Source organism: Chelonia mydas, chromosome 14 (genome assembly GCF_015237465.2).
Source record: "Chelonia mydas isolate rCheMyd1 chromosome 14, rCheMyd1.pri.v2, whole genome shotgun sequence".
Classification (NCBI taxonomy): Eukaryota; Metazoa; Chordata; order Testudines; family Cheloniidae; genus Chelonia; species Chelonia mydas.
Genome location: NC_051254.2, coordinates 2,584,554 through 2,600,425, shown reverse-complemented (window position 1 = coordinate 2,600,425; position 15,872 = coordinate 2,584,554). Strand labels below are relative to the sequence as shown.

Sequence of the window (15,872 nt, the reverse complement as noted above, 5' to 3'; positions counted from 1 at the left end):
TAATTGTCAGGGGGTGCTGTGTGATCACAGCAGGGAGGAGAATGGGATGGCACCACTGCGAATGCGTAGGACGTGCCCATGAGAGGAGAAGCATGAGAACAGCTAGTCCCATTCACTGCAAAGCTCTTTGCTGTATCTGGAGCATAAATTGCCACATACACGACAGATGCCAGTTTGCTTGTTACTTACCTGATGCTTTAGGTGTCTGACAGAGGCAGAAGCAATTAATGCCAGCAGCTGGAATTATGCTTTTCTTGCCCATTAACAGCTCCAGGTACAGTAAAGTTAATCAGTCTATTCAATTGCAGCACCTTAAAAAAAAAAAAAGAGGCAAAACAGGCTGTTTCTACAGATCTGTCCCTAAAGCCAAGAGTGAACTGAAAGTGCTCCAGCATCTTCACTTCCCACTCAGCTCTGTGAAATGGAGTCTGAAGCAGGTTTGGGTTCAGACGACGTTCTGTAATGCCATTTTTTTTTATGCTAGGTACATAACCCAGAAGAGGCGACGCTTTGGTTATCACAAGCGAGAGGCATCCCACACATTAGCAGGAAACTAGCTTGCGAGGCTTGGATCTGTGTAAAGTCCAATGCACCCTGCACGTTTTAAGCATGGCAATGGCACATTGTGTCATCTGGAAAGCGAGACGGGACGGCTGCTCACAGCCACACCCCCGCAGTTGGAGTAGGATGATTCTTCAGCGCCTCTCTTGCCCCAGCACACTCAAAAGCTCTGATGTTATCAAAGCTCCTGCTTTGAATGAGAAACCACAATGTGCAGAGCAGAACAAACCCTAACGTTTGTGAAAAGTAAATACTACAAATGGGGACGGTAACGGACAAGGTTCATTTACATTCACTTGGGATTCAGTCCCTCCTTTGGGTTCATTACTTTCCCACTCACCGTATCGTGCTGGAAGATGCCAGGCCCTGTAGTTTGGTATCTTGCCTGTGTAAAACATTCCAAGCCAAATTCAGTCCTGGTGTAAATCCACAGACTCAACTGGAGTTACCCCTGGGCTGAACTTGGCCTATTTTAAACTACCTAAAGGAGTTGTGGTCACTGCAGGGTTTGCAAAAGCACAGAAGAGAACTCTGTGCATCCATAAGCAATCCCCAGTCCTTTCTGGCTTGTGCCACAGCTCAGAGAAGAGCATGGCCAAGACCGAGCAGAGGACGTAATATTTGCCATAAAGAAGAGATAAAGCAATGGCTAAATTGAAGTTAGGAAGAAAACGGCTTAGCATGGTACTAAGCTTCTAATCCATGGCTCCACCCATTTCTTGGCTGGTTACACCGAACCAACAGGAAAGACAAATCAGTGACAAATCAGCTTATTAAGATGCAGCCCAGCCGGCAGGTATTGGGAAGGAGGCAGAAAACAATTTCTTTGTTCTGTGGATTGTGGAGAGCAGGATTATTACCACCTTTTCTGAGTAGCTCAATGAAAATGAAGCTCAGTCACACCCAGTCACGGTTTGGGCAGCAGCGCCCTCGTGGGCACTGTCCTTAGAGGGGAAATGCCTCCCCACAAACTGGGCCAAGAGATCCTCCTGATAAAGGCCAGATTCATGGGGCAGAGAAGCTCCAGGCTTTGTATCCAAGCTAATTGGGAAAATGAATTAATTTATGTAGGAACCACATGAGGGCAAAATTAGCTTCTTTGTTGCAGGAAATTGTAATCAATTTCCAACCGTGTCAGAGAAATCCAGATTAAAAGAATGTCAAGAAGTGAATTTGCTGAATCAGATCATCCCTAAACACGAAACAAACTTGCACAACGGTATTTTTATCCGGCAGTTGGAGTGTTTTCATGTTACTTTTGTCACTGACAGTTCGAAAACCTCGACTCTATAAACAGTGCTTGCCTGAGCTGGTGAGATATATCACACCATTAATTGCACTTTCATTTATAGAGCTTCTTTCATCTGTCAGAATCCCAAAGCGCTAAAGAAACTTAAACGGATGCACAAACTATATCTAGGGATTACTTCACCCAGGTCTCGGGTGGAGCTCTGCAGAGGTTTAGCAGCTCACAGCAGAAAATGGAGAATATATATATATTAGAAATCACAAGGAGAACGTTAAGTAGGATGAATGCAATTACCCAGATCAGAACGTTAATCCCTGGGTCATTCTTGTGGGAAGTGCCATGGGATCTTTAATGACAAAAAGAGATTAGGACATCACTGAAGACTTGTTTGCAAGATGGCACCACTCAGTAGCGTAGCACCACCTGTCGTCACCATGGACCACTGGGGAAAGCATCCCCTTGTGAATCGTCAGCAGCACCATGCAGCATTAGACTGTAAGGGACACTGATTCATATGTGCGAGGAGATTCATTATGAGGCAAACACTACGGTGACGTCTCCCATCTAGGCACTGAACAGGACCAACTATGCTTATCTTATGAGTTCTGACAACATTCATACACTGAGCTGGCAGTGCTGCAGACCAATCGACTAACAGGCTATTCTCACAAACGCTTTTGCAATGGCTCAGTGATGCAGTTCTCTGGAAACCAGCTCTGATTCTTCGACAGGAAACACATTAACACTTCAGAGGAGTTCTCTGGTTAGACAATGCTGGCTGGCACGCCGTGGATAGAAACAGGCTACAATTAAGGATTCCGGACTGGGACCGTGTCTAGTCCTGCTCACCATTTTGCTTCTTGGAGCTTTCCCTGTAGCCTCCTCAGTAGTACTTTCTTCAGAGCAGACTCGCTCCCATCTCATGACTCATAGCCACGCTGCCACCCACTCTCTTGGCTCAGGCAGGAGAGGGTTTAGCATTCTTTTTGAAAGCATCATCCCAGAATAGACTAGCTACAGCAGATTTGGTAAACAAATTAGGCTTTGAACAGCAAGTAGGCCACTACAGGACACACACCAGAACCCAGACATTTAACACTAAGCACAATGCTCATGGGAAGAGCTGGTGAAACGATAATCTTAGTTAGAAAAACAATGAATTACTATCTAGTGCCCCAGTTCAGCAAAGGATTTAAGCACATACGTATATCCTCCCCTATTCAGCACAGCACTTGAGGACGTGTTTCATTTGAAGCACATGCTTTGCTGAATATGGTTGGATTGCTGAGGCAGGGTCTATGGCATTAAGAATGATTCTAGTGGCCATGCTTGGTGTGACGTTATCAGGTTAAATATGACCATGTAGAGCATAGTTGCTACCAGTGATGAGTTGCCAAAATATGAAGAACCGGTTCCTTCAGTTGCTCCGGGTCTTCGGAGGCACTTCGGCGACACGTTCTTCACTTGCTCCGGGTCTTCGGTGGCACTGAAGGACCCGCCGCCGAAGACCTGGACCGAGTGAAGGACCCCTCGCTGAAGACCCGGAGCGCCTGCCACTGGGTGAGTAAAAATTAAAAAGGGATTCTCAGCCAGGGGAGCCTCCCCAGCCGGGAGCTCAGGCGAGCCGGACAGGACGGTCCCATGTTTCTAGATTACAACCAGATGTTACACATTGTTCAGCAACTGGCAACATCGCAGGGTTTAATCCTGTTGTGTGACCCAGACAGTGGTCCCACAGCCCTGGATTCACACATGAAAATCCTACAGAGGCTGAGACAAACCACCAGGAGGAGGCAAAACACAAGGACTACAATGTAATCAAAGACTCGAATAACTGTAACTAATTACAGAGAAGAGCAAATCACTAACCCACTGTTTAAAGGGTCTAAAACACAATACAGAAGAGTAATTTGATAAGAAACAATCTTACTGTCAGCTGGATCACGTAGGGCATGACCCTCAGTTCATTTAAAACACGTTATAACCAGAGACCTTTAGATTGGCTGCAAGACAAGTCTGATTAGTTTAAACACTCGTTTGGTTAATGTAAGTGTGGTTATTAATTAAAATACTGGGGTGGGAGGAGAAAGGTAAAGGACATACCTTACTACAGCTTTGAAAGTCCTTGCATTCAAATGGATCCTCCATTCCCTACACCCAGTGCTAGTTTATGTTTCCAGACTGCAGGTCCTGCCAGGAAGCATCAGTTAAATGGTTACTTCCCTTCAGAGGCTGTTCACACTCCTCCTGTGGAGACCATACTAACACGTATTTGTCAACAAATATTTTAACCATCAGTGTATATTCTGTGGGAGATGTTTAACTCGGGAATTACAACCAATCCCTCTTCTTTGGATTGCAGCAGGTCTACTTAGATGGATATGAAACAGTTGGATTTTTCAAGTGTCAGATGCTTACTTTAAAGGTGGGACTGACACACAAGATAGGTAAAGGTGGGATAATGAAAACCCAAGGCAACGGGGGCTGAATTTTCCGGTGCAATCAGAACAGCAGTGTTTGCTTTGTTTTCAATGCAGTTTATTTGCTCAGAGCAGGAGAGTGCCACTCACAAGCAGCAGCAAAGCTGACTCACAGACAGATTGGAGTCAGGCACACAAAGGGAAACTGATGGTGGATCAGGACCTTGGACAGTTCCTTCTTCTCCATCCTTTCTTCACACCAAACTCACCTCTATCATAAAATGTTAAAGGGTCCATGACATGTGGCACTTGTGTGACACGGAGCCCCACTGGTGTTTCACTACTCAGGCAGGAACTCATCAGACCTGACAAACTCACTATACCTAACATGGTGTTTGCCTATACAGAATGTTATATAAGGTATCAAATGAAAACTTATATCATAATGGTCATCATAATCATTGTGGGGTGTTTGTGTGGGTAACAATGAAAAGTTCTAGGTGTACACTGAAAATACGCCCAATCCACGAAACTAGGCAGAGCTGGCAAACAAGTTTGTCCGAGACAAAGGAAAGTTGAGTGGCTTGTTGGCCTGGGTCTCGAATGTAAATGGAGCCGGGTGAACCAAAACAATGAGAATGATATTTGCACATTGAGGCAAAAGGGGAAGCCAACTGACAGAAGAATTAGAAGAAAACAGCAAAGACAGCATCATCCCCACCCTGAAGAACTATCAGTGGGGAGAGGAACCTTGTCTGGGGGCACACTCCCAAGGGTTACTGGACTACAAGAGGAGGGAAAAGACATTGTAGTTAGCCATCTCTGAGAGAACAGAGAGATCAACGCTCTTTGCATCCATGAGATCTGGATTCCGGCCCAAGGGGCGGGTGTTTTGTGATGCTAAGAGGCAGCATTAGGTGAGAAAACTACGTTAGACAAGGATTGTCCTCGGCTGATCTAACAGGTCCATGTGTGCACTGTCTCGTTGGAGATAGCAGACTTGGTAACTTCTGCAAGTATCCAGTGACGGGGCTGGACACTGCAGAGGAATGCTCTTCAAGGGGTGCTGGAAGTTGGGGGACACTTAGTGCTAACCTGCCAGGCAAGGATAGGACTGGCAGAGGCTTGAGGAGAGCGTTTGAGTGGCTGAAAGGCCGGTGTTGCTTGGGAGCTGACGCCAAGATTCCCTCCTGCTGCAGGTAGGGTGTTAAACAAGGACACCCACAGGTGTTAGCGCCCCACGAAAGCATCACAACCTGTATGTGGACTCCAAGACGTAGAGGCCTTCCAACAATTCAAAGAGTTATTTTAGTAGTCACCAATGAACTCTTGAGTTAAAGTGACCCATCACGTGCTAAACACCACAAAACAAGCTCTGCAATCTGGGAAGCTACAGACACAAAGCCAGGTTTGGTAAAACAATAGCAGATCCCTGACTGAAGTCACAAGCGCAAATGAGTTTGTCCACATTTGTCCATTCCACCGAAACTAACACTTTGGGCTGATTTCTGCATCAATGGCAGCTTCTGCTCAAGAGAGCATCAGGAGTGGAACAGCAGGGGGCTGCAGGTCAGGACTGAGGGGCAGGGGCAGAGCTGTGTGTGCGTGTGGGGAGCACAGGGCTGGAATAGCCGGGGGGCTGCAAGTCAGGATTGAGGGGCATCAGCCGATCTATGTGCCTTGGAGCATATCTGTGACTGCCCATGGTATGCTCATCCCTGGCCAGCATTATCCAGTCCCTTGCTTTCATGGGAACTATATTCTCTGCCAGATGAAACCCAGGAGCTCCTGGGCAGGCCGTCATCCCTCCAGGGAGTGCACACTGCACAGGGGATGTTCTGGCTGCGAACGCTTCTTGTTTAAACAAACAATAACACAGTATAGTCACTGCAGTTGATTAAAACACACAACAGACCGTGCACCTTTGGGGTTACTATAGTAACGGTTTTCACCAAGACCCAGCTAACCACACTGTCAATTCATCTTCAACAGCCGTCTGCAGCTGCTTAAGTTACTTCTTATTGCGGCTGTATCTCACGGAGACCCTTTGTTTCCCCACACTCTGCTGACAAGCTTCCTTGGTCAGCTGGATTATTGCCGCCACACCGAAAGGTCCCAGTTAGACGACAGGCTTGCAGGAGGCACCTTGCCATGCCAGACTACGCAGGGTCAAACATTACAGCCGTTCAGCCAAACTGTCTGCCCTGCCAAAGCCACCAGACTCCCCACCCCCATGCTAACAAATACCTCTCTAGAAGCTGTTTCAGGGGATGGGCCGACAGAAATTGAATCCCCAACCGCTCACAGCAGAGGGAACCTGCAGGCTCTGACTGCAACAGGAAGGGCTTTCTTTGACACTGTCAAGGGAAAAAGGTTCGCCTTTCTGGGGGAGGATGTGCCCTGAGGTGTCCCTGTCAGCCTTCCACTCAGACACCCCGGGTCAGGGTGAGCCACCCTGCAAGCAGAGGAATGCTCCCACAGGAGCCCATCAAACAATCCGTTCTAGCCCCATCTAGTCTATGGCGCGTCTTATACTGCGCTCCTCACTGTCGTATTCGAGTGCCTTCCAGCCGTGTGTTCCGCAACATGACTAACATCTGTCACAGGTTTGTTCTCTCATCCTCTCACTGGTAGGAGAAGTGTGTGCAGTAGAATGTCTTGCTTTACACACACACACACACACACACACACACAGCCCCATGTTAGACAAGGCAAAGTCAAAGGAATGTAACTTGCACTCAGAGCAGAAGGTGGTGAGGTTTGTGACGGTCCTCAGGTCCTGGGAGAGTTCATTCCCTGTCTTGGGCTGGTCCCTGGGAAAGCTCCATCTCCTGCACAGATGAGCTTTATCCTTATTGTAGAAAGTTCCATTGTGCCAGAGGAATGAAGTTGCCAACCATGGTCTTCATCCAAGAGCTTTAGTTGATCTTTTAGATACCTTGGGCCCAGGCTGATAAGGACTGAGACCTTGAACTTGAGTTGACATTCAATGGGGAGTCAGTAGAAGGAGTGCAGGACAGGTGTGATGCACGCGTGGTAGCCAGTGCTGCTGTGGAGATGGACTGAAGCTTTCTGTACCAGGTATATTGTGGTGCTGTAATCCAGCCAAGAGAGGGTGAAGCCAGACCACTGTTCATCAGGATGGGGTAGAGTCTCCTAACTAACCAGATATGGCAGTAAGCGTCATGGATAAAACTACTCATGGATAAAGCTACGTTTTAGTTACAGGTATTTTTAGTAAAAGCCATAGACAGGCCACGGGCAGTAAACAAAAATTCACGGCCTGTGACCTGTCCATGATTTGTACTATATATCCCTAACTAAAACTTGGGCCAGGGGGCCGCGGGTGCTCGGGAAGGGGGGGGAGGGTCCGGCGGCGCCGCGGGTGCTCTGGCGGGGATGGGTGGTGGCACATGGCTCAGGACCCCTGCTGGTGCTGGAGGAAGGGGGGTCGGCAGGTTCCCTACCCAACTCCATACAGCTCCCCGAAAGCAGATGGCAGGGTGGGTGCCTGCAGGCAGGGACAGCGTGCAGAACTCCCTGGCCCCTCCGCCTAGGAGCTGCAGGAACATGCTGGCTGCTTCCAGGGAGCCACCCTGAGTTAAGCGCCGCCCCGCACCCCAACCCTCTGCCCCAGCCCTGAGCCCCCTCCCACACCCAAACTGCTCCTTCTGCTGGCCCAGGGGCTGCCCAAGTGCTCGGGCAGCCCCGGAGCCAGCCGCACTGGCTGCTGCAGCAGTCACGGAAAGTCACGGAATCCGTGACCTCCGTGACAGACACGCAGCCTTACTCAAGGATGCTGCTATAATGTGAGAGCTCAGAGTCAGTGGGGCATGCATGAGCCTCCTCTCCTATGGACACAAATAGATCAGTTGTGTGTGTGAACCTTCAACTGCACCACGGCTGCTCACGATGCTTTCCTCTGCCCACCAACATCACCTCTGCCGTGCTCAGGATCCGCTTCAGCCAACTGTTCTTCATCCCTGAGCTGATCTCATCCAGGAACTGGGCCATCGTGGTGGTAGTGGTGTGGGCATGGGCTGAAGGATCGGGAGAGCTGTGTCTCATCTGCATATTGCTGGCACTTGAGTCCATACAGTTTGACCAGTTTGCTAGTGGTTGCATATAGATGTTGAACAGGACCAGAGAGAAAATTGTTTCTTGTGGGTCTCCACACGTGAGGCATCTAGTAGGGGAGGTGGAGTCTCCCATCACTACTGTTCGGTGAATCCTTCCAGGAAGAGCTCTGTCATGGATTCATAGGGTCTGGTCTATGCCCCAGCCTGTACCCAGTCCCTTGGGAGTTACCCCTTTAGTATGCCAAACTCCCAGGATCCACAGAGTTCCACAGGGGTGGACCCATGGCCTCCATGACTCGGAGACTGGGTCTTTGGACAGCAGCAATCCATGTCAGTCTCCCTGGCTCCTTGAATGAATCCAGCCAAGCCGGAATTCTGCAGGAGGCTTGTCCTTGCCCCTTCAAGGTGAAATGCTCTCATTCAGTATGTGTAGTGTCACCAGGCAGCCTTTTCTAAAGGAGGTAACAATTTATTAGTCACCTGGCATACAGAATCTGAAAGGCCTTAAGTTAGCATAGAGAGGCAAAGGTTAAGATCCATGGATCACGTGACGACCGCCTGTTTTGTTCATTTGCTCTAGAGCACCTGGCATTGGCCACTGTCAGAAGACAGGAGACTGGGCTAGATGGCCCATTGGTCTGACCCGATATGTTCACTCTTTCGAGCCATGCTGCTGTCGAAGCCATCTTGGCTCTCGTCTCTGTCCCTTTTCCTTTGGTTCCAGGTATCTCTGCGTGCTCATCTCTTAACACAGTCACCTGACCCCTTTCCCCTTTTTCCTCCAGCTTGGGGCCACTGCTCTGCTTCCCTGCAGGGGAGTGGAGGGAAATCTCTTTTCTCTTGGTTGTTGGTCACTAGGTCTTTAAGTCCCAGCCATTGAGACTCTTCTAGATCTTCCATTCACATGTGTAGACTTTATTCAGCTTGTTAATGACTCTAGTCTCCAACCAGGTTGCTATGTGAGTCAAATGCCTCATCCCTTCTCTTCACTCCATGCACAGTGATGCAAAGCCAGTGGGAAACACAGGTGCACACAGGAATCATTAAAAAATTACCAAAATTCCCACATTCATCACAGGCTCAAATAGTTTTACCCTGGACCCCTGAGATCCCTCTCCGATGAGACAGCTCTACCATATCGTCAACAGTGTCAAATGCTGCAGAGAGGTCCAGGTGGATGAGAATGGATGTATGCTCTCAATTCGTGGACAGCAGATCCTCCACTGGTGCTGCTCATGGCATCCCTGAGAAGTGATACATGTTGTCTCTGGCAGCACTCAGCCTGAGTGAGAGACAGAACTTCTACAGCAGTGTCAGTGGAAATGAACTCTTGGTTCTCTGTTCGCTCACAGACCCATTCACTCACCTTCCCTTCCCCCACTGCACCAAGAGGCACCAACGCATGCCCCTGTCTGCTCTCACCTGGGGAATGTGCTGCAGGGGTGCTGTGCAGGGGGTTTCCAGACAGAACAAGTTCTACCTCCACATGCTGAAAACCAGGGAAGTACCCAAGTGAAAGCTATAGGGCCTCCCTTCTTTCTTTCCCTCTGTTAAAGATCCCTTCACATCCACAATGGAGCCCCACAGACGCTCCCATTCCCTCTCTCCTGCTGGAGCTCTTAGGCTTTGCCCCATACCCCTGATGAGCCTGCCACTATTGACTGATCAATGCTGAAACCTAACGTATCCCTATCAAAAGCAACTCAATGACAGTGCCACACTCTTCCCCACAGAGAACCCCAAGTTCACTGAAGCACAGGGTTTGATGGCTCCTTCTTACATGCTCATGGGGAAATGATTAGAAATAGTACAATGCAAATGACAAGGGCCTTTCAACTGTGATCTCAAAAAGCAGAATCATGCCCATTTAGCAGATGGGGAAACTGAGGCACAGCATGACTTGTCCATGGTCACATAGCAAGTCATTGGCAGAATCAGATAGGAAGACTAGAAAGCCAGAAAGATAGGAAGTGTGGTCAGAGGCCACCGTGGCTTAACCAGGAATTCTTCAGTGACCTGCATGTAGGGACAAAATTAGAAAGGTCAGGGCACAAAATGAGGTTAAACTAGGTAGGGATATAAAGAGTAACAAGAAAACATTCTACTAATACATGAGAAGTAAGAGGAAGACATGGGACAGGGTAGGCCCATTACTCAATGAAGAGGGAAAGACAACAGAAAGCACAGCAATGGTTGAAGTGTTAAATGCCATTTTTGTTTCAGCTTTCACCAAAAAAGTTAGCAGTGATCAGACAACTAACATAGTGAACATCAGTGTAAACGTGGTAGGATCTGAGTGAAGCTAAAGCAGGAAACAAACAATTAAAGAATTATTTAGACAAGTTAGGGGCTGATTAAATACATCCTAGAATACTTAAGGAACTGGCTTAAGAGAACTCTGAGCCATTAGCAATTAGATTTGAGAACTCATGGAGGACAGGAGAGATCCCAGAGGACTTGAAAAGGGCAAATATAGTACCCATCTATAAAAATGGGAATCAAAACAACCCAGGCAATCATTGACCATTCAGCTTAACTTTGGTACCGGGGAAAGATAATGGAGCAAATAATCCATCTATCTGTAAGCAGCTAGAAGAAAATAAGATGACAAGTTACAGTCCACGTAGATTTGTCAAGAACAAATCATGTCAAACCAACCTAACATCCTTCTTTGACTGGGTAACAAGCCTTATGGGGTGGGGGGGTGAAGCAGAAGATGTCATCTATCTCGTCTTTAGTAAGGCTTTTATACTGTCTCACATGACCTTCTCATAAACAAACTATAGAAATATAGCTGAGATGAACTTACTATACAGGTGGGTGCACAAATGGCTGGAAACTACACAGACTAGTTATCAACAGTTCAAAATCAAGCCGCAAGGGCAGACTGAAAGGGGTCCGGCAGGAATCTGTCCTGGGTCTGGTTCTTTTCAATATCTTCATAAATGATTTGGATATTATGATTATGATTTGGCATAGAAAGTACACTTGTAAAGTTTGCAGATGATATCAAGCTGGGAGGGGTTGCAAGCACTTTGGAGGATAAGATTAGAATCCAAAATGATCTTGAGAAAATGGAGAAATGGTCTGAATCACATAGGATGAAACTCAATATGGAGAAATGCAACATACTACACTTAGGAAGGAATAATCAATTGCAAAAATACAAAATGGCAAATGACTGCCTAGAGAGTACAGTAGAAAAGGATCTGGGGGCTATATTGGATCACAAACTAAATAAACTAAATGTTGCAAAAAAGTGAACGTCATTCTGGGCTGTATTAGCAGGAGTGTTGTAAGGAAAACATGAGAAGTAACTCTTCCACTTCAGTCAGCACTGATAAGGCCTCAGCTGGAGTACTGTGTCCAGTTCTGGGCACTACACTTCAGGAAAGATGTGGACAAATTAGAGAAAGTCCAGAGGAGAGCAACTAAAATGATAAACGATCTAGGAAAACATGACCTACGAGGAAAGATTGAAAAAATGGTTTTTTTTACTCTGGAGAAGACAAGGCTGAGGTGGGACATGATAATAGTCTTCAAGTACGTAAAAGGTTGTTATAAAGAGGAGAGTGATATATTATTCTCCTTAACCATTGAGGACAGGACAAGAAGCAACACACAAATTTCAGCAAGGGTGATTTAGGTTGGACATTAGGAAAAACCTCCTAACTGTCAGGGTGGTTAAGCACTGGAACAAATTACCTAGAGAGGTTATGGGTTCTCATTGGAGATTTTTAACAATAGGTTAGACAAACACCTGTCAGGGATAGTCTAGATAATATTTAATCCTGCCTCAGGGCAGGGACTGGGCTAGATGACATATTGAGGTCCCTTCCAGCCCTACATTTCTATGATTTTCCCCCCACCCTACACAGCCCGTTTTCCTGCTCTCAAGACTAGGCAACACTAACTCCTCCCATTCATTACAATAAAACGACCTGACCACAGGCTGTTTCTGCATTTATACTTTATTAACCATTTATTGTTGGTATTTATTTTACTCTCACATTACAATCTCGGAGTTTATTTTTTTTAATATCTTTTTTATTTTTGTAAAATAAATAGAGATAAGTGAACTTTTAGGTAGGATGCTCTCCAGAGCCTTGGTTAAACTTCATGATTGAATTTTTGCATCAGACCTGTGAAAACAGAGCCCAGACACGCACACACGCTTAGATGAAAGCTCAACAGGCCGAGTCAGTTAAAAACCATACTCCTGGCTGCAGAGGCTGGGAGGGCGTTCAGGGAATGCTGGTATGAAGACAAAGCAGCTTCCCACAATGCACCTTTGCATTCTGCCAGGTATCGCTTGTTCTTTAAACAAATCCACTGATTGAGGTTAAAAATCTATGGTGTTTGTAAATAGTGCATGTTAGTCAGTTATCTGCAAATCCCAACCTCTGTCTCAATGCTGGCCAGCACGCCGGTCCTTGGCCATTCCCTGAGCTCAGAGCCACACGCAGAGGGACAGGCATGGTAATCAGAGGGTGGAGACTGGTACCACTGTAACAGACACTGGGGCAAGTAAATCTGTGTGTAACAGCAGCTCAATGGGCAACCAAGAGAGGCAATTTTTTTTTAAACTCATCACTAACTTTTGGAAGTCCACATTGTAGAAAAACACAGAGGTTTAGGTAAAACAGCAGCTCCTCCAGATTTCCTTCCATCGCTTTCGATTCAGCATCCTGTGAGGTGGCCCGTAGATCACCCGAGGGTACAGAAGGCTGCAGCTGTGCTTGTGAGTGGGGGGAGTGCCCCAGCTGGGGTACCTGCCTCAGTCCCCTCAGCTCAAGCCACCTTGCAACAGGAATACTTTGAGATTTGCAGACAGCAGCGTTTTACTATTTGACTTTTAACGGCAGAGCACAATAGCATCCTGGGTGATTCTGATGCCATGGCATTGCCTGGCTGCATTCAGGCTGCGTGAATGCTGAATGAGCATCTCCGGAAGCAAAATGCTCTGGCATGTTACGTGCAGGGACACGGTCAGCCATCCCCAGCTGAGTTCAGTGGGGGAGGTGAAGCTACTGCCCACAACAAAAAGCAACAATGTTGTTCATTTCTTTTCTCATTAACACTACTGTCATTGACTTAGGTATCTCTGCTGGCCTGTGAGTAACGGTGATGCCAGAACCAGAATGGAGAGAGTTTTCCTAGATTTGGATAGCTTAGCATCATCATTGTTACTTTACAGGGTTTTGTTCTTCCCGCCCAGCTGATTCACATCTAGACAGTACTTTACTGGGGAAATGCTCCCTTCAGCTTTGCCACCTCCTTCCCCAAATCAATCTCCAGACACACTATGGATTCCAAGGGACAGGAATCTTCATTACCAACAGGCATGAAAGGAGTGGGAGAGGGTATTAGCTTTCCCTAGACATTGGGGACAAGATGGTCTTGCACAAGGCAGAAGGATCTGCTGTTGGCCCCTCTCCCTCCAGGACAGTGATTCTCTTGTGATCAGAACATACACATGGATGCCCAGATGTGTCAACACACAAGGACATGCCAATGCAATGCGTATCTGCCTGGGTTCATACAGACACATACAAATATGCCCAGATGCATATACACCAAGGTGCATGCAAATGCACATGTATACAGCTGGGTGCATACAGTCACGTATGAGAAAATGTTCACGTCCATTAGCTAGCCGAATATTAGCACTTCTGAGCAAAAGGAAAGCCTACGGTTTAAGGCAGGGCTACAACAAGCCCTCTCTCTGTCTGCAGTTGTCAGGACATCTCATGTGCTTTGGGGGCGTACTGTGGGCAAAGGGACAGCGACTCCTGAAACAATGGAGTGAATAAGACAAAGTCTTTCACCCCATTCATCTGCACTGACATACGAAGGTGCCCATGAACAGAAAGTAGTGACATCAGTGACGATCCAATTTCCTTAGGGCACAGAGGATGTTGCTCATTTTCTTGGTTCTCCTCCATCTGGATGCAGAGCTATATGGCCTGTCAGTGTTCCACACTGCTCCTATTCTCCTTACCTGCAACCACCTTCCCTCTTCCTCCTCGCTGCCTTGCACACTCATCCGCTCGCTCTGTCTGTACTTCCACTGGAGAAGGAACACGAGAGAGGGAGGCCAGCAAGCACAGCAGATGATTTCCTGTCTCCCTTCTCTCTGTTACAGACAGATTTCTCAAGACTAGGTGTGATATTCTGCAGGCGGCCAGCTGGGATCCTGTTGTCTGCCAGAGGGACTGCTCTTTGGCACAGGATACGTAACAGAGGGGTCACTTGGTAGGGTGAGAAAGCATGGAGCTGTAGGTGAGTCCTGACTTCATTCCTTAAGTTACCTAGACCCCCATGAAACAAAGGAACAAAGACTCAAATAAAAAGCCCCTCACAAAGGTATTGTCTCATCCAGTCCTTTGGAGCCTTGGAACCATGTTTGTAACAGAAGCAACCATTGAAAACAAAAAAGAAATGTTCCTTTTCTGTAGTTTTTAGAGGTTACGGCTGAAATGAAAACAGGAGATTGTCTCTCTTTCCACCTCTGCAAGTCATCAGTAGCTGAGTCAGAAGAAAAAAATATGTTCAGGTTATGGGTGGCAGCAGCAGCAGCCAACACTAAACATTCACGTCGATCATTTCTCTATCTACATTACAGGTGAGACATGGCCCTGCCCGCTGGGACTCTCCCTTTCTCCAGTGAGGCTGCTGTTATCTGATCCGCTTTTCCACCGAGTACACGGAGATGTAGTAGTCATTGCTTCCAACTGCCAGGTGAGGCTGTGGGACAGAGAGCAAACAAGTGAAATATGCAGGAGTCATGGGGGGAGGGAAAAAGAAAAGAAAGGGGCAAAGCAATTTGGGCTACAAGATACAAATCAGCCCAGGTGGCGAGTCTCAGCATTCTGAGCAATGCTGGCCAGATGCTAGGGAACTCCTAGCTGGGTCTGCCATGGTAGCTACAACAGACTGGTTCCTCCACCTGTCCCAGGCTATATGTCATTGTTTGCCACCGTTTCAGCTGAAGGCAAAAATTATGGTGGCCATTAGCTGCCAACTTCTACTATAATTCTTCTAAATGATCAGAAATGTGTTTGTTACAAACAATCCCCTGGATTGAAAACTAGCACACTTGTCTATCGAAAACCCCAGGAGCAATTCCAGGCTTCTAAGAGACCAGGCCTAGAGGGTTTCTTTGTTTGCTTATTTTAAAGGAGACAAAATTTTCAGACTTGCTAACCCCCTCTTCCCAGCACCCAAAACTTTCATTAGGTGTTTGACTTCTTGCAGGGTGATTTCCCACTGCAAAGGAGCAGCAGACAGATGCACAAGCTCCCCTTTATTGCCTTCCTCCTCAGGATGTAAAATGCACATCCAGAGAAACCACTACCCCAGTCCCCCCCACCCCGCCCCCAGATCGGAGGGCCAAAAGCATGTTACATCATAGCTCTCCTTCCTCTCACTGCTCTCTCCACTGCTTCAGGCTCTTCATCAAATGCCACTGTCCTTTCTCGTTAAATGTAAACCACTTATGCCCTGACCCTTCAAGGTTCCAGCATGACTGCCTCATTTAACTTTCACCTGCTCTCTATTCCC

General features: G+C 47.2%; 1 protein-coding gene across 8 annotated transcripts in view; it reads right to left on the bottom strand.

Annotated features, from left to right (window-relative positions):
* Positions 1-12,264: 12,264 nt before the first annotated feature.
* The window catches only part of RPTOR (regulatory associated protein of MTOR complex 1), a 305,325-nt gene continuing 301,717 nt past the window's right edge, over positions 12,265-15,872 (bottom strand). For all 8 annotated transcript variants that reach the window (XM_043527662.1, XM_043527663.1, XM_043527664.1 and 5 more), the window contains one exon: positions 12,265-15,056. In XM_043527662.1, the coding sequence (XP_043383597.1) occupies positions 14,988-15,056 (69 nt within the window). In that variant the 3' untranslated portion in view covers positions 12,265-14,987. The remainder of the gene's footprint in view (positions 15,057-15,872) is intronic.